This window comes from Podarcis filfolensis (assembly GCF_964270895.1).
Source record: "Podarcis filfolensis genome assembly, chromosome: 8".
NCBI lineage: Eukaryota > Metazoa > Chordata > Lepidosauria > Squamata > Lacertidae > Podarcis > Podarcis filfolensis.
The window spans coordinates 15,546,719-15,565,566 of record NC_139611.1 but is presented as its reverse complement, the minus strand read 5'-3'; the positions used below and the strand labels follow the sequence as shown (position 1 = coordinate 15,565,566).

At 41.4% G+C, this 18,848-nt stretch overlaps 2 protein-coding genes across 22 annotated transcripts in view; one reads left to right on the top strand and one right to left on the bottom strand.

The window, feature by feature from the left end:
- Positions 1-7,096, bottom strand: part of CASZ1 (castor zinc finger 1) — a 435,935-nt gene extending 428,839 nt beyond the window's left edge. For both annotated transcript variants that reach the window (XM_083628374.1, XM_083628373.1), the window contains exons 1-2: positions 6,986-7,096; positions 4,366-4,499 (exon numbers count right to left, since the gene is read on the bottom strand). The gene's annotated coding sequence lies outside the window, so the exon portion shown is untranslated. The remainder of the gene's footprint in view (positions 1-4,365; positions 4,500-6,985) is intronic.
- Positions 7,097-7,496: 400 nt separating this feature from the next.
- The window catches only part of TARDBP (TAR DNA binding protein), a 38,206-nt gene continuing 26,854 nt past the window's right edge, over positions 7,497-18,848 (top strand). For 4 of the 20 annotated variants that reach the window (XR_014551639.1, XR_014551640.1, XR_014551641.1 and 1 more), the window contains exons 1-7: positions 7,497-7,630; positions 9,989-10,242; positions 10,927-11,090; positions 12,767-12,907; positions 13,954-14,124; positions 15,149-16,427; positions 18,063-18,160. Coding sequence is in view for 10 of the 20 variants with exons in the window: in XM_083628831.1 (XP_083484957.1) it covers positions 10,005-10,242; positions 10,927-11,090; positions 12,767-12,907; positions 13,954-14,124; positions 15,149-15,682 (1,248 nt within the window). In the remaining 10 variants the exon portion in view is untranslated. Of the gene's footprint in view, positions 7,631-7,749; positions 7,855-9,988; positions 10,243-10,926; positions 11,091-12,766; positions 12,908-13,953; positions 14,125-15,148; positions 17,198-18,062; positions 18,403-18,848 lie in introns of those variants that run through there. The other 16 variants (XR_014551636.1, XM_083628840.1, XM_083628833.1 and 13 more) reach the window with 10 other exon arrangements.

The following is an 18,848-nucleotide window of genomic DNA, read 5'->3' as shown; positions in this document are numbered from 1 at the left end:
AAACACAGAGAAAGGTAGATCAGGGGTCAGCAGTAGGGCCACTTGGTTGGGTATGGGCTTCAACAGGTACCCAACAATGTCAACCTCTGAGGCTAGTGCTGCCTGCTATGATAGCCAAATGAAACATCCATCTTCAGAGCCGGTATATCTCAGACCTACAAGCTGCAAAGAGATAGAAGGCAGCCAGCAGTTGCCTTGTGCTGACAGTCATCCTGAATGAAGTCCCCCAAATGCTGATTCCTCTTTCTGCATTGAGGAAACATTTCTCTTACTGTGTGAATAGCTTATCTGCAGTCCTGGCAAATCATATTATCAACAATTGCCCTGCAGGGGTCAGGCTTGCTCTTTGTATGCATGCTGTCTCCTTACAGCTCTTTTATGCTTGGCTTGGAGAGAGATGGGGGTTAGAAGCAACAACTCTGCTCCTCAAAGAGACTGTGGACCATCATCCCACATAAAAAAGAGAAGGTAATGGCTTCTGTAATTTGATTCTAAGGAAGAAGCTGAAATTACCTCCTCACAATAGGTGCATGGGGAATGGTGGGGAACATAACTGTTTACTATCCAGGACTATCTAACTTGGGAAGAATTATAGACAAGGTTCTCAGGCAAAATGACTTTATAGCAGCAATGAACACTCTCCATGGCTGTTGGGCATTTTTAAAAAGATGTAGCTCTCATGGCTATCATGTACTTTGGTTTTATTTTTAAACTCAGTGGTCTTGAGTGTCTGCTAGGGATGAGGTGCACATGCTAACTCATTTCTAAAAAGAAGAGATGTTAGGGGTCATTCTTTGGCTACCTGGTCACCTCCTCTGGAAGTTCTACCCTTGTAGCCCCCAGATGTGGAGCGCGCTGAGAGGAGAGTGAAAGATACTCTGTATGTGTTCAGAAGAACTCTATAACTTGTCATTTCAAAGGAGATGTTTAATTCTGGAAGTATCATACTGGGGCTATGTCAATGTTTATGAACACAATGAGTGTAAACATTTCTGTGTGACCCTTGTTTGATCTCCTGATGTTGAGCTGATGATGTTTCCAGACATTTCAGGGTTTGCATAGACTTGCCAGTGTGGGCCTTGTGTACTGACAGCTGTGTTGTGCTTGGTGACACAAAGACTCTTCACCCAAGCCAGATTTTGTCCATGCACTAAAGGACTGTTAGGGGACAGTCTTCATCCATATACAATCACTCCCCACCTACTGACTATGCTCAGGGCCACTGTCATGAACTGACAGGACACTGAGGAAGGGGAAGAGGATCCTGGCGAAGGGTGTAGCCATGATTGGTACACATTGAGACAAGCTAAAGATGTGGAAGGGCAGGTTGGGGACTTAGGAGGTACTCACAGGGCATCAGAAGATGTTGCAGCAGCAACAACTGACAGTTCAGGGGAGAGAGGAACATCACCAGAAGTAGAGGTGCTCCCAACTCTGCAAACATAGGGGTCTCTGAGACATCAGGAACAGTGGAAATGCACTCCAGGAGACTGATGCAGGCAAGAGAACACAGTCCAGCTCACTAGTGGACCAAGTAGAGATCATGGGGCCTGTTAGGTCTGAATAAGTTTTGTGGTCACTCAGCTGGATTAAGCTCAGGGCAGGTGAGGATCACATGCTTCATCAAGTGGCAAGGCAGAGTTGCTCAGCTGGAGCAAACTCATTTGCAGCAATCAAGATTGGAAGCAAGCCAGAGACTCTGTGTCTGCTCAACTTTCTCCGTTGATGTACCACAACTTGGCTGTTTTGGGAACTCCACTGGACTTCAGGACTGACCCCAGGTGTTCCAACCCTGGATCTTCTGTAGAGGTGGAAATCTGACGCTGCGGATTGACTTTGAACCTTGCTCATTGTATTGGACCTGGACTGGTATTTTGGTATTTTATCATTTGGACAGTCTTACTACTCTCTAGTGTTGCCCTTGGGACTGTGTGCACTATCAGGACTTACCATAACTCTGGATATGTTGGGGTTCAGGACACCCACCTGATGAACTGCTTCTGGGCATTTCTGGTCAGCAGTTGAAGTTGAAGGGAGAGAGAAGATGCTGCCACAAACCCTTGCTGTCTGGGTAACTTATGGACCTCACCCCACTGCAGATTCCAGCCAAGTCTTCACTGCAGTGTTGTTCTTGGATAGGTAGTGGGGATTAGGACTGAACACCCACAGTAATGACTATAACAAAGTTGGGGAACTAGTATAACAGGGTGGGGAACATCTGGATTGTGGACTTAACTAGGTCCACAAGGTCTCCTCATTTGACCCACCAAGGCCATTTTGGTCAAGTCACACCCACCTACCCTACACCCGATATCATACATGACATCTGGGGTGGGGCAGGTAAAGGTATGGCTAGGTCAAAAGGGGGATTGCAGGCATTGCCATTCACCTGCAAACATTTTACAATGTTGTGTGGACAAGGAACCAAGGTTCCTTGGTGGCTCATCAGTGTTCCTGCACAAAGAACAGCCTCTTGTATGAGAGAAAAACCAACAACAACACAGGGCTCCATCCAGACCATTTAAAAAGTCTCTAATAATCATTATTTACCACTTGGACAACGCTCACCCTTCCCCCTTTACGGGGAAAACTAAGAGACATTTATTCCTGGCCTCTTTGTTGATGTTGCTGCTGCTGTGAGTCCCTGAGTGCAAATGACTTTCTGCTTTTAATGAGAAAACAGCTGCGCTGGAGCAGCTCTGCTGTTGCTCTCCTGCTGTGGTAATTGCCAGCTCTTATATGTTATTTAGACTGGGATCTTTTAGCTGCTTATATCTTGCTGTGCTGAGGGAGCTAATGGCTGAAGAAGAGTGTGTGCTTGCAGCAGTCCTAGTGAGGACTGTTTTCTGCCTCCACACCTCGTGCACACCGACCCCTGCACCGCCTGAGTCATTCACTTAGTCTGAAGTAGGTAATCTTAATGTTTATCTAAAATTTTATGTAAACTGCTTTAACTAACTAACTAGAGAAAGGAGGAGGAACTTTGAATGTTGGTAGTTCCTTTTTGGATTTTGGGTAGGTCAGCCACAGAAAAGAGTGCAGCGCAGGAGAGGCTAGATGTTAAAAGTGAGCAGAGCTACATCCTAGAAGCCCCAAGGGTATGACCTTTTTCATCTCCACATTCCACAGGCTATAATCATTTTATTAGTGAACCATTGGAAAGGTGTTATCTCTACTTCATATGTGAGAAAAACCAAGAGTGAACTGAAGAGTCAAATATGTCATGCTAGGAAGTTACCTGTAGCTAACCTCTTTAGCGCAAAGCTATATTAAGATGCCCATTAGAGCTCCTTTGCCACTCCAGTGTAACCTTTATGAGGGCTGGTGGCTAATCATTACACTGTGCTTGTTTGCCCACACGGGCACATTTAACCTGGGGCAACAAATCATTATTGAAGTGTGTTATGTATTGTGCTGACGGGTGTACTTAGCTGAGCACACTTGGCGGCTACAAGTGCTGCTTTTGTTTATACCCAGGGGACACTCTCTGAACTCTCTCCATGGCATGAGGGTAAGCTGGCAAAGCACATATTTGTGTGCCCAGCAGTGCTGTCAGGCCGAGAGAATTAGTTTGTCTTAATTGCTCAGCTTAAAATGGTAGGTTGAGGATATGGCAAAGAAGAAAGCAATGCTAATGCGGAACAATTGTTAAAAGAACTCAAAAGTCAAGCTCAGTGTGGACTTGTGAAAAAGTGTCAGTTTTAGATTGTAGCTTTTGCAGAAATTAAAATGACTTGACAGCAGCAATTGGAATCTCGAGGAATGCAGAAAACATTTTTCAAAAGAACAGGGGGGGGGGGGTTTGCATTTCAAACCTTTAACAACTGATCCTCTTGAAGCTGCCCAGCTAGTTGTTGCTCAATATTGGAAGGACCTAAAGAGTGCTATACTGGTTTGGAAGTCACTTTCGTGGAAAAATTAACTTATAAACTATGCCTGGCTAAGGAACAAAATATAAAGATTCTTTCGTAGCAGACTGACACTCTTTTATTGTTTATGCAAGCAAGCAAACAAACACGAAAACAACTAGCAATATGCACAGCTTTCTGGCTGTGTTAAACATTGTGGACTTGAATATTGATACTTTCTGATGGGCTGTGCTGACAGATTCATGTTTTTGGTTTGTCTTTTATTTTACTTTAGACTCCCCCTTTGTCTCCTCTTTGAGATGAGGAGGGGATTGTTTTGTAGTATTAAAACTGTTAATAAAAAACCCCCTCTAAAGTTTAAAATCAGTACAAAACATGAATTGCCATGCAGTGTGTGTGCACATTTGAAGCCAAACTATTGTTGAGCCCCCCGCCTTCTGTTTGTATTATTTAAGTACAGACTAGAAGAAGCTGAAATGCACAGAGTGCCTGCTACCTTTTGGCAAGAAGTGTGACCTGTGTGAAACCTTTTCTTCTGAAGTGTTGTTATTTGGCTCTCTAAAGCGGTCCTCTCACTGCCAGGTCCTCTCACTACCATCTTCCTTAGACGGAGGTTGCTTCTGTCACATGCTGTGGAAAAAGGGGAGAGGAATCTTTTAAGAACAAGATGAGATGTGTATGTGTGAAACTCGCCCACAGTGGCAACAAAGTTTTGCAAAAATTTACAATTTGAGCTTCTACATGGACAGCTCACCCCTTCCCCTTCCCCCTTTTCAAAGCAAAGACTTCAGAGCTTTGGAACCCAATTATAAAGAAAGGGGCTCCTTTGAGCATTTTATTATTGCTTTCCATTCACCTCTGAGTAATACCTTATATTACAAAGAGGAGGAAGGGCTTTTGGGCATGCTGGGACCCTTGGGTCTCCTCTTCATAGGAATATAGTTAGAGAGGATCCCAATTTTGCTAGCACTGAAAACGCACATTTCATATGAGCAAACATCAATGAACTGAAGTGACTTTATAAAGAAGAGTGGGCCAAAATACCTCCACACAACGAGGTGAAAGTCTGATAAAAGCCATACCATGTGTGAAGCACTAAGTTAACGTTATAGGTAAAAAAACTGCTCCTTTTCCCTTATGGGGTACCCAAGAGCCAATATAGAGTCATTTTGTAGGTTCTCTATCGGTAGGAGAAAACAACCGGAGACCAACCAGAGAATATTGAGAAGCAAAGCAGCTAGTAAGCCTGGTCTTCATTAACTGTTGCAACAGGGTGCTCCCCCACATGCAGGAGAGGAGGAGGACCAAACCATGAGACCAGGGCCCTGCAGGATTTAACCTCCTTCCGCAGGGCCTGTAAGACAGAGCTATTCCGCCTGGCTTTCAATTTGAATTTAGCCTGATCTTTTATTCCCCTTCCTTCCCTTTCCCTCCCCTTTTTATGAAGATTAACCATTCTGGGATCCCACAGCTAATTCTCCCCTGGCCCCCTCGCTGGCCCAAATAGGACTAATTTAGCCAGCTAGCCCTAGTGATCATTTAATGTTTATTGGATGGATTTCCCCCTAAATTGATTTTTGAACTTTGAATTTATTGTTATTCACGCTTTTATACTGTATTTTATGCTGTTTTTTGTTGTATCACAATTAAGTGTTTTAAATTTGTTGTTAGCCACCCTGAGCCCGGTTTTCTGAACCGGAAATGGGGGGAATAAAATTTTTATTATTATTATTATGTGTGCTTGCTCTTATATAGCCATTTTGAAATTCCCTGCCCTGGAGCGCAACACCACCCCTCCATACATCATACATACATCACAGGAGGGGTGTAGCCCAAGACCACCCCCCGGATACATCATACCTACATCACAGAAAAGGCGGTCTACAACAGAAATCTGAGTGCGTTGTTTTTACCCTGTCTGCCAGGTTACCTGTTAATGGTCACTTGACTGGATTACCTGGGGAGTCTGGCCATTCTTTTGTAATGATACTTAATTCCTGAGCCAGGTCACAGGCTCACCCTATGCACACCTTAAATGTGCCCTTAAGGCAGAATTTGTGAAGACAGAGACAATGGGGGAGGTTTCTCATTTCCTTGCAGAGAAATATTTGAGGTCATTTTGGGGGAGAGAAAATGTTTTCAGGACTTTTCTGTGGGTTTCAGACATGTGGTTTACATATTTGTATGTGTTTGCTTGGTACATTTATGAACATTTATTATACATATAAAATACCTAAAAATTCTTATAAAATTACATTCAGTAACTTGTACAACCACCTTTAGCAGTGATAATTTGAAGTAATTGTTTTCTGTATGACCTTTTTTTAAAAAATATTTTTATTATTTACTTAAGAAAATAATATATATATATATATATATATATATATATATATATATATATATATATATATAATGTCACACAGAAAACAATTGCTTCAAGTTATTGCTGCTAAAGGCGGTTCTGCAAGCTACTGAATATAACTTAGTTCATCACACATGGCTTCTCCATTTTGGCTTTTTTTTTTGTTAAATACATAATGACCCAGTGTAATAGGTCATGTGGTGTTGTTCATTTGAGGTTGTATTTACCTATTTTAAGAGCTGCTAAGGAACAGGTGATTGATATTATGTCCCAATATGTAAAAACCACAGAATCCAGAGAGGGTGCGCTCCCCCCCCCAAAAAAAATTGTATAGCAGACAGGATGCATTAGAATCCATTGTAGTTGGGTGAAAAATGCTTTGTGGGATTTTTGTTCTGAAAGACTATCTGACAGCACTGTCCCTGCCAGATGTAACTTGCAACTAAAGGAGCTGTTTTCATTGATGGATCACTGGAGAAGGTGGTTTATTATTTGCTGCTTTGGAAGAATGAAAAAATAAATGGAAATGCAGTTATTTTAAAGGTTGTATGTTACTGTATCAATTACGTCTGAATCTGTTAATTGCCTGTATCAAGTTTATGAGGCAACTAATATAAGTAACGTCTCCACATGTGTAAACTCCTCAAGGGTTTTGAAAGAGGTTTCCTGGCCTGTCTGGTGCTGAGGAGAAACAGAACAAAATACCTCAAAATCAAGTTTGGACAACAAAAATTAACATTTTTTTGTTAATTACCTCACAGAAACGCTTCGGCTATTGCGCATGCGCTTCAATGGAACTTTTCCCTCCCCCCGCCCCCGTCCCCGCCATATTGTGCAACCGTTTTCTCTCACGCTTCACCGACAACCCCTGCGCACGCGCACTACCAACCACCGCTACCCAGCGAGCTTTGCTCGGGTCTCCTTTTTTCCTCCTCCCCTTCCTTAGCTCACCATTTCCTCGAGCGCAAGCGCAGTACGCAGCCGAGTGGACCATACCACTCTCGGTTTATGGCTAGAGGAAGGGGAGTTCCATCCACTTTCCTCTCAAACAAATTATTTAAACGGGGCCACCCCCGGTAAGCACGGGCTGGGAAAGCACCACCAAACTAAAAGCCCTATTTTCAGTCTACGGAGCTCTCCTCGGAGCGGATAACTCCTCAGCGTCTCGAAAAAACCCCTGCCGCCTCCCCGCGCGGTTAGGATGGACCGTTCCGAGAACGCGCCTTCGAGCCTCTTGCTTTTGAGGGGAAAGAGGGCGCCGCCATTTTGTCGGCAGGGAGGGAAAAACCGCGGAGTCCCGAGAGTCCCCCTCCTCTTCCTCGCGCGGCACACGCAGGGGCTGGAACTCACCGTCGTCGTCGTTCTTTGGTCGGTTGTTCCCACAGGCCTCGCGCCGACGGTAAGCGAGCGGGATCCGAGGCTGAGAGGAAACCTGGGCCCCGCTCCTGAGCTGGTTTGGGGGTGGGCCGAGGCGGCCTAGCGGAGGCCTCAGGGTGGCTTTCGGGCCTAGCGCGGGAAGGCCGGGAAAGTGAGCGGTGAAACGTGGAGGGCCGTCGTCGCACACGGTGTATCTTTTGTGGAATAAACTAGGCTCAGGACGTCCGATTCGAAGCACATATATAAGTATACAGTGTGTATGTGTATGTGTGTGTATATATATATATATATATATATATATATATATATGCGCGTGTACAGTATAAAGGCCGTTGGCCGCAGCGCAGCTTACCTCAGAGTAAACGAGCGCAGAGGGTTGACCTGTTAAACGCGCTGGGGCGGGGGGGGGGAGGGGAGTCGATCCTTTATTATTTATTCTTTACAGTATTAATAATAGCAAACGTAATTTTTATTATTGGTAGTGGTAAGCATTAAAATTGTTGGTAAGATTTATATTTAGTATTAATAGAAAGCGTTATGTTTATTAATAATGGCAAGCACAGTCTTTATTATTAATTGTAAACATTGTGTTTATTATTAATTCTAAGCATGGTCTTTCTTAATAAGGGCAAGTATTATATTTATCATGTCTTTACAGCTGAACGTTCTGTGTGTTTACTCCGAAGTAAATGTTAATATTATGTTGATGATTATGGTGATGATTTCTGATTCTTATTCATGCTACACAATGAGGTCTCAGGATGGGTTACAATAACTTAAAAATAAAATATTAAATTTTTTAAAATACACTGCAATCAAGAGAATAGGGTGGGCCAGGTTAAAGAGGTGTATTGATGCATCAAATGTGTTCTTAAATATTTTAAATTTTGATGTTACTAATGTAATTTTTTTTATTTGAATTAAAATTTTGTTAGGTGTGTTGATAATAATGTATTTCTAACTCCTACTATTTGTGGTGGTGGTTACTTATTACCTTAATTTATAGGTTACTATTTTATAATAATAATTTATAGGTTACTATTTTACAACAACAACAAATTTTATATACCCTGCCCATCTGGCTGGATTTCTTTTACTTTTTAAAAGAGTAACCCACCCCATCTGTACATCCCAGGGTGGGATTCATAACATCATAGAATTATTGAGTTGGAAGGGACCACTAGGGTCATCTAGCCCCACCCCCTGCAGTGCAGAAATCTTTTGCCCAGTGTGAGGCTCGAACCCATGACCCTGAGATTAAGAGTCCTATTCTCTACTAACAGAGCTGTTCTAAGCTTATAAGCAATAAAATATACAACAATTCAACACTAAAATGCACAACTTTAAACAAATAAAGGTGCATTTTCTCTAATGATCTCAAAGTATTCTACATGCTTCAGGTTACAAGAAAGGAGAACTTTCTAACAGTAAGAGCTATGGACTTCCTTGGAAGGTGGTAGACGCCTTCATTGAGATTTTTAAGCAGAGGTTGGATGGCCATCTGTCATGGCTGCTTTAGTCAAGATTCCTGCATTGCAGGGGGTTGGACTAGATGACCCTTAGGATCCCTTCCAATTCGACAATTCTGTGATTCCAAAAATAACTTTTCTAGGGATATTCATCCTTGTTTTCTAACATTATTTGAAAGGGGAAGCACATTCTGAGTTCTACCATTAGACAGAGGAGTAAGGGCCAATGAAAGGTTGTGTATTCTGTACTTTAGAGAAAAGGTTAAGGTCATTCTGGCCCCCAGCCATCAGCTGGAGACATAATAATTACAGAGAGCTCCCCCCTCCCTGGCAGGAGGAACTCTTCTCCAACTGCCACTTGCCTTGGGACTGCTGAAGTGAGAGAAAGTGCTGTCTGACTTAATGCTGCCAGCCAGAGCAGCAGAGGCCACAAGGTAGTTGAACCTCTTAAACCAGATATAAATGCTTGTACCACTTGCCATTTTCCTTTGGCTTTGCTTAGCTCATTTCCATATGTTTCTCTTGTTTGTATTTAATTTTATTTACATTTGTAAGATGAGGTCAGGACCTGAAGATTACTGATTGATATGAACTGATTTTGAATACAATTTTCATCTGAAAAGCAGAATAAAATAAGAGCTGGCCGATTCACTCAGTGAACACAACCAACTCTCATCCATTAATTTCAGTGTGTCTACTCTGAGTAATACTTTGGTAGCTATAACCCATAATATGTATAAGAACATCGGAAGCTCTCCAACACTAGTCCAGACTATTTGTAAATCTAGCTCAATATTATCTACTTTGAGTGATAGTGACTCTCTAGTCTTTCAGGTAGAGGTCTATTACATAACCTAATACAGTTTTTAAAAACTAGATATTATTCACTTTTATCTTTTTTTATTCTTTAGCAACACCACGGCAGAAATGTCAGAATACATTCGGGTTACCGAAGATGAAAATGAGGAACCTATTGAGATTCCTTCAGAGGATGATGGGACTGTCTTGCTCTCCACAGTTACTGCTCAGTTTCCAGGAGCATGTGGCCTGCGTTACAGGAACCCCGTGTCTCAGTGTATGAGAGGGGTCCGATTAGTGGAAGGAATTCTGCATGCACCAGATAATGGCTGGGGAAATCTGGTGTATGTTGTTAACTATCCCAAAGGTGTGTGCTTTGTTTGTATGTGCTATTTTTTGCTTTTAAAAAAGAAAGAATCATGGATAATTTTTGAAAATGAAAACCTATATATGGATAATTTATTTTCTTTTAGTTTGCCTTAGAATCCCAAATCCCTATAAGTTGCTCAAATTGTTAGGCAGTTGAGCGACTTTTATTTTTTATACCCCACATTGATCAACTAGATTATTATTTTTTCTTGTGAACTGCCCTGAGATCTTTAGATGAAGGGCAGTATATAATAATAATAATAATAATAATAATAATAATAATAAAATAGTAGTATACTTTTTTATTCTTTTAGATACAAGTTACCAGTGGCAGCAGTTTTAATGGTGAAAATGATTAAAATAAGACTTTCCCCAAAATACAAGTGGGAGCAATTGGTGTATTTATAGCAAATACACTTTAAGGCTGGAATCCTAAACACGGTTACTAGGGAATTAGCCTCATTGAACACAGTAGTACTTCTGAGTACATGCATTTTAAGGGAAACCTTTTAAAAGCCCTACATTGAACATTAATGAGTTGGCTTCTGAGCAAATTTAGGATTGGGCTGCATGTAGCTCTAGAATGATCTGCTCCACTAAAATGTTTCATTGCAACTAATGGGATTATTTGTTTAGTTATTTTTAAAAGTGCTGACTGTTTGATGGACACATCTATCTTTAGACAACAAGAGGAAAATGGATGAGGCAGATGCCTCATCAGCTGTTAAGGTGAAAAGAGCAGTACAGAAAACATCAGATTTGATAGTTCTGGGTCTTCCGTGGAAAACAACTGAGCAAGACCTGAAGGAGTACTTCAGCACATTCGGAGAAGTTCTTATGGTGCAGGTATCTAGCTTTCTTTTCGATAAACAGTTATGTCCCTGGACTTTAGGGTAACTGTTGTACTCCCTATCATGAATGCTGTGTTGTCCCTAAGTAAAACAACTGACCATTGCTTCTGGTTATGGAGAGGAGGAAGAGAACTCAGTCTGTTCCTTCTGTTTGCATTTAGGCTGGCAACAGGAATAACTACCCTTTCATGAGCCACAATTAGTTAAACCATAGAAGTGCTACTAGATATTGCTTGACCCACTGCAAAAATGGTGAAGTTAGCGATTTCCTATTTTTTCCCCTTACAACTTGCCACCCTGCCTAAGTTCTCTGAAGCGCTTCCCACTGGACTGCCTAATTCAAATATATAAAGCTGCTGTACATTTATTTACTTTCGAATACTTATATAAGGGACGTGGGTGGCGCTGTGGGTTAAACTACAGAGCCTAGGACTTGCTGATCAGAAAGTCGGCGGTTCGAATCCCTGCAATGGGGTGAGCTGCTCCTGCCAACCTAGCAGTTTGAAAGCATGTCAAAGTGCAAGTAGATAAATAGGTACCGCTCCGGTGGGAAGGTAAACAAATGGCTTTTCCATGTGCTGCTCTGGTTTGTCAGAAGCGGCTTAGCTCCCTCGGCCTATAGAGTGAGATGAGCGCTGCAACCCCAGAGTCGGTCATGACTGGACCTAATGGTCAGGGGTCCCTTTACCTTTACCTTACTTATATACCACTTTATAGTGCTGAGAGATTCTCAAAATGACTTTCAAAAGAATTTCACAATAAAAATTGTATCCCAACCTGGTATCGAGAACAGAAATTTCTTTTTGGTAACAGAATTGTTGAGGTGCCATTTCCTGTCCTCAGACATCTGATTTCCTTTGTGTTGTCCTCCGAGGCAAGCCAGTGGTACTGAGCAGCTATATGTGTTTCAGAATTTGGCTCAATTCCTGGTTTTAGTCTGTTTTGGTATTGAGTTTTGTCAGTTGAATTTAATGTGGTAAAAATGAATAGTTGTGACATTTTTCATGCTGGTAGCTGGACTTGTTCATCTAAATCTGAGTCATGTGTTTGTGTGTGAACCTTCAAAGTTAAATGGCATATGCCACAAATTTAAACTTTCTGCTTGAATTGAAACTTGCACACACTGATTTAACTTTTTGATTGTCAAAATAACATTATTTGAAGCTTTTTATACCCTGTTCTTCAGCCAGAGAAGCTCAGAGCAGCTTACATAATATTTGTAACAAACAAGCCAGTTCTTTCCCTCAGCCTTACAATATAAAATGCATGACTCAAGCTAACAATGAATGGGGAAGGAAGAAGCAAACAAGCCAATTTGGACACCACTTCTTAAAGTTACAAAGCTCATATAGTGATCAGCTTGAATGGAAACAGTCCAGAAAGAGCCAAGCTGAGCTGGTTTCTCAGTAGAGCTGATGGAGTGGCCCCTCCTCCATTGTATGCCTCGGCTGCAGCCAGATAGAATGATGGTTGAGGAGGGACAGAGAAGCCTGGTTTCTATGCTATAGCTGTTAGCAAGGGAAGATGATTAAAGCAAGGTGAAATATTCTGAACTTTTTTTGCACTACATTTTGAAATTCAGTCGATAACATAGCTGAATAGAAGTAGTACATAAATGCCAGCACATTGTGATTGTTGTTCTAGCCCTGTAATCTCTTCTCTTAACTCCAGGTTAAGAAGGACATCAAAACTGGCCACTCAAAAGGGTTTGGTTTTGTAAGATTCACTGACTATGAAACCCAGGTGAAAGTCATGTCTCAGCGCCACATGATAGATGGAAGATGGTGCGACTGCAAACTTCCAAATTCTAAGGTACTTAATGTAACTTGTTCTAGGCTTTGTAAGTATGTAAAGCCAAACTTGTCAAGAATGAGCCCCAAATAACATATAAAATGAGATGTTCTTTAGTTCTAAATACATTGGCTGGGGTTCAAAATACTGTATAAGCATCATCCCTCCATGCCACATAGCAGATCACTTTTGAAACTGATGGCACTTTTCAAAATTGGTTAAAGAGGAACAGCAAACAAGTCCCTTTGATCACAACTGAAATAGTTCTTTGGGTTCTGGCTATTCACTCACTGTTCCATATAGAACAGGGCTTACGAACTTTTTTTCAGACCACCTGAGCAACCTTTCAGGGGCTGTATGCTTGTGGTAGGAGGGGTTAGTGGCAAATGCAGCCTGAGTATTGCGGTGTTGCCTTTATCAATGGGCTAGTTTCTACACATCCCACAGAGCCTCCTGTATTCCAGGCAAGCAAAAAGCATCAGACTTCAAGCACACATTTCAGCCAGGTAAAAATGCTCAGTTTTGGGTGCAAAGCAAGGCTGATGAAGGATATGGGCTGCCAAGTACGGGTATGGCATGGTGAAATCTCCAGGACCAAGTAGAGGGGCTTGGAGCATCACATTTGATCCCCAAGCCTGAGGTTCCCCATTTCTGAAAAAGAACTTCAAGGAAGTGTTCTTACTATTGTAGCCAGCATGTCATGTTAATTTCTTGCAGCGTTTGTCTAGGAGTGCAGGTGAAACAAGAAATGGTTGTGCTGCTTCTCCCAGTTTCTCAAAAATGTTTACAGTATAATTAACTGTGTCTTCTAAGCTTGGCACAAGTTCTGTGTTTAGATTGTAACATTCCTTGTTTGCTAGTCTGTTTCTAATCCTATGTTACTATACATTTGAGCATCAAAAGATACAGTTGCAGAATCTAGAATGGGTTTCATGGTTAGCTTCTGTTTAGCTGGAAAATCTGTCGGCTCTTGTGGTGTGTACAACTGCGTCGGTATGTTGGTTATTACAATAGCTAGGCAAAAACATTTGTATTAATTGAAATCTTTTGTTCTGCATTGACACCAGCAAAGTCCAGATGAACCTTTGCGTAGCAGGAAGGTGTTTGTTGGGCGTTGCACCGACGACATGACTGCAGATGAGCTCCGTCAGTTTTTTTCCCAGTATGGAGAAGTGGTTGATGTCTTCATCCCCAAACCCTTCAGAGCTTTTGCTTTTGTTACGTTTGCTGATGATCAGGTATTCATTCAGGGCCCTGATTTTTTGCTGATGTGTGGGCAACTTATTCTTAATCATTGTTCATTAAGTTTCTGTTTACTTATTGTGTATAAAAACCTTGTACAGCAGGCTTATGAGTGTTAACACAGACTAATTGTTGTCCTATTGAATGGCCATCTTTCATAAATACTTTAGCTGAGATTCCTGCATTGTGGGGGGTTGGACTAGATGATCCTTTCCAACTCTACAGTTCTATGATTCTATTAATGGCATTCCTATTGGGTGCATATCACGTTCACTCTTAAGGTGGAAATTTGGAAAGCTTAACCCTGGAGGTCCCCCTGTTCACTGACTTGCTTAACAGATGTAGCTGAATACTTATCCAACTTGTCAGTGTTCAGTTGCAGAGCTAGACACAAGGCAAGCCTTGTCCACTGGAATTAGTAGCCTCTAAACTTATTGCCTTAATTGTCTAAGCATACATATTGCGCATTTGTAGCACACCAACTGATTGAAAGGAGACTGAGGGGTGAAGAGGAAAAAACTCCTAGTTCTAGAACCTTTTCAGCTTGTTGCTGAGAAGCAGTATGTTCTTGCCACAGACCACTTGTTGAGTCACTGTTTACAAGTCTGTGCAAAGTAATCTTACTGAACAGTAAACTGTATAAATTGTCATTGATATAAAGATAGCATCTTTGTCTTAGAAATCTTAAATGAAGGTGATGTGAGCAAATGTGCTGCTTCTTCCCTTGGCTGTTCATATTGAGCAGAAACAGTAAAGAGGTCCAGTGCACTTAAAATGGAATGTTCTCATTCTACAGTGTCATTCTTTACGAGGACTGAATTTTCCATTGCAATCAGGGGACCAATATTAATTTTGAAGTAGTGCTGTGTACATATCCTAAGTACTTTTTTACTGTCATAGACCAGGATAAGCATAAAATTAAGCCCTATAGTTTTGTATGTTACTTCGGTTTAAAGTTGCTTGCTTGTGCCTGATTTTGGTTTTCAAAGTTACTCAGTCTGTGTACCTTATTTCTTATAGGTTGCCCAGTCCCTTTGTGGCGAGGACTTGATCATAAAAGGAATCAGCGTCCATATATCCAATGCTGAACCTAAGCATAATAGCAGTAGACAACTAGAAAGAGGTGGAAGATTTGGTGGTAATCCAGGAGGCTTTGGGAATCAGGGTGGATTTCCTAACCGGGGGGGAGGTGGTGGAGGTGGAGGGTTGGGAAACAACCAGGGCAGTAACATGGGTGGTGGGATGAACTTTGGAGCCTTTAGTATCAACCCAGCCATGATGGCAGCAGCTCAGGCAGCGCTCCAAAGCAGTTGGGGAATGATGGGCATGCTAGCTAGCCAGCAAAACCAGTCTGGGCCATCGGGGAACAACCAGCCACAAGGCAACATGCAGAGGGAGCAGAGCCAGGGCTTTAGTTCAGGGAGTAATTCTTACGGAGGCTCTAACTCGGGTGCAGCAATAGGGTGGGGCTCATCAAATACAGGCTCTAGCAGTGGTTTTAATGGCGGTTTTGGCTCAAGCATGGAATCCAAATCATCTGGCTGGGGAATGTAGGCAACCTAATAACTGACTCTGTGGTGGGAAATCAGATTTTTTTTCTAGAGCTCCTGGTAAGTATATTATAAGATGCATATACTGAAACAAAACTAAACAAAAAAAAAATCCAAATTTGTTCAGCGTGTAGTATATTTCAACAATATTTTTGACAAATTTTTCTTTTCTAATGGGGAATAAAAGGAAGATTAAATGGGAGTTTTATAGGTTTTGTTACAATGAGTTGGAATACATGAGTTGGGATATTGAGTGGTTTGAAAGTGAACTGCTGTTCGCCTGACTGGTAAACGGACGCTCTGCAATTTGATAGGAATTCGTAAAAATTTGATTCCTCATTTCCTAGTCAGCTGAGATCTTTGCATGTTTCAAAAATGGAAGCCATTTTTCAGAAACAGCATCCTTTCCTTGTTAGTTTTTTTTTCTTTAAAAATTTAATTTGATCCCCCGCCATAAGAATTTTTCTCTCTCTTTCTCTCCCTCCCCCTCCCCCAAATGTCCTGTGTGGAGAATGCAATGTTGGTGTCGGCTTTTTTTCCTTTTAACACTGTCTCCCCTCCTCATACTAAAGTACGGTATGAAGACCTCATTTAATCCTTGCAGTTCATCTCATTTCAAATGTGTATGGAAGAAGCACTTCATTGAAAGCAGTGCAGTTAAAAAAAACCTGCCTTAGGAATACTCCTGTCTCCATGCTTTCCTCATCCAAGACTCCTTCATCACACTGCACATGCTACGTCTTAAGACGGTGGGTGTTCCATTTTTATCCGCTACTCTTTTTATTTCATGGAGTCGTATTCAACGCTATGAACGCAAGGCTGTGAGATGGAACCAGAAGGCTTGTTTGAACTTTTGAAAAACCTTGTGTGGGATTGGATTGGATTGGTGGTGCCGAGGCATGTGAGGGCTTGGTATGTGCGAGAAAAAGGAGGAGGCGCATGCAAGAGAGAGACCTGGTGGTGCATTTTGGGATTTTTTTAAAAATAAAAACAAAAATTCTTGGCACGATGTCCCTCGATCCTGTGGCTTTGGTGAGAGTGTGCGGAGAGAGCATTGGGAGCGGACGTACGAGTGTTTTTCTTGCATTCAGAAGGACATCGTGATCTGGAAGAACTTAAGTGGGGGGGCTTTTTACTTAGTTAACCGATTAGTTGGATGTGTTAAGTGAAATGAATATCTGTATATATATTTTTTCTCCTTTATGTCAACTCTGCTGTGAATGCTGTATGGTGTGTGTTCTTTTCTGTTTAATGATCCTGTAAGTGTGGTAATGTGAACTGAAGGTGGGGCTTTTGATGGGAACATCCAGCTTGTGGTGTGCTTTGTGGGTCTTTTTTTTTTTTGGTTTTTTTTTTGTAGCAGAGCTCACTTCCGAGCTTGGGGGTTCCCTTATGGGTGGAAGATTTTTTCTGTCTGTAAGATATCCATATGAATGCTGTTTGCTGCAGTTCTGTGTTTGGATGCTTTTTATAAGATTTGTCAATGTAGGACATTCTTAAATAAAACTGATTTAAGTAATATGTGTGTGTGTTTGACAGCCCCCAAATGCAAAGAGTTCATAGCAGTTAACTTTGTTTTTTTATATCTTATGTTGGGATAAAACTGTTGTAAAAATTTATTTGCTGTTTTAAGTTTGCTGTTCCATCAATGTAGTTGAACCCTGTAGCTCCACTCAAGTCCCATCTGCGTAGCATTTTGTGATGATACACATCTGAAATCCGGTTCTGCCAAATGAGGTATCCCATCCCTGATGAGCAGTTCCCTTTAGAAGACTGAGTGTTGGAGACAAGAGCCAAAACTCTCAGCATACCTGTGGTATTGAGGCTCCAGTGTATTCTGTTTTATGTGACTGAATTGGTGGGCTACAGTATTAAGTCCTCAGTTGGTTTCACCATAAAGGACATCCACTTAACCATGTGTTAGTAGAAGTGTTAGGTTTTCCTGTGTAAAGGAGCAGAATCGACAAGGTTGTCGACTCAGTCCTAAAAACTTGTTAAATTTGTTAAATCACGAGGGTCATTCCATTACTTGATTTAAGTTTTATAGCTTCCATTTTGCAGACTCTGGAAAACTGGTATAGTGCTGTTTCATTGTGAATTTTCCCCAAACCCTGAAAAGTTAGCTTCCATTTTCCCTTCAATCTGCAGTTTATATTCTTTCTTTTTAAAAGACTGATATGGACACTTAAAACGTGTTGTTGGGTGTTCATACTGGCATTGCTGTTTAATGCTAAAATCCACACATACTCCAGCACCTGCCTCTCATTGTAAAACAAATCTGACTATTCCAGAAAACAGATATTCTTGAATAAATTGCTTAACCTTTTCTGCACCTAAGTCACATCCATTGCCAAACTCTGTACCATCTGAATTTTGCATTTTAGCACTTGCACTAATACCAGCTACTGCTGCTGAGTAACACTTAATATGGTATTCTCGGACCGCCAAAGGCTAAACTGTCATCTCGGGAAGGATCATAAGGGTAAGTTTAATACATCGCTGGCATGGTTTAAATTATTTTTAACTTGTCTTTTTTAAAAAAAGTTTAGGGCCAAGGGGGAACACATGCTGTGATATTTTAATCCCAGTAGATCACTAAGGGTTCTTCTCTCCCCTCCCTCAGATACCTAAGTGTATTAAGAAATGTTTTCAAACATTATTCATATCTTTAATTTTTATTTCCACCAGTGTGTTAAAGCAAGTTAATAAAAGGTATTCTCATAACTTGAGTGTCGAGTCTTGTTTTGCTTTAACTTTCAATAGACTTGCATCTATTATGCTAATGTGATTTAAAGTGTCAAATAAGGAGCACAGTCAGTTTAACACCGCTAGAAGGATTATCTTGCTAATGAGCTTCATTTAGTAATAAACAGCATAGTAATTTAACAAAGGCCCTATGTGAGCAAATGTGTTTGTGTGTTTCGGTTACCTACTGAGCATCTCTTAATTACTGAGGCGATGCTACTCAAATAGATGTAGTGTTGACAATTTCCTCTTGCAGTCCAAATTTGTGTGGGTGTGAATTGAGTCTTGGAGTGCTTTGGTCTCAGCAGTTGCAAATGTAATGTTGCAGCTGATTAAACAGCACCTCTGGGGGTCTTGTCCTATTCCTCTGAGCTGTATGTATCTGTTTTGGCTGTCAGTGCACCCTGCCTATAAGAACAGAATAG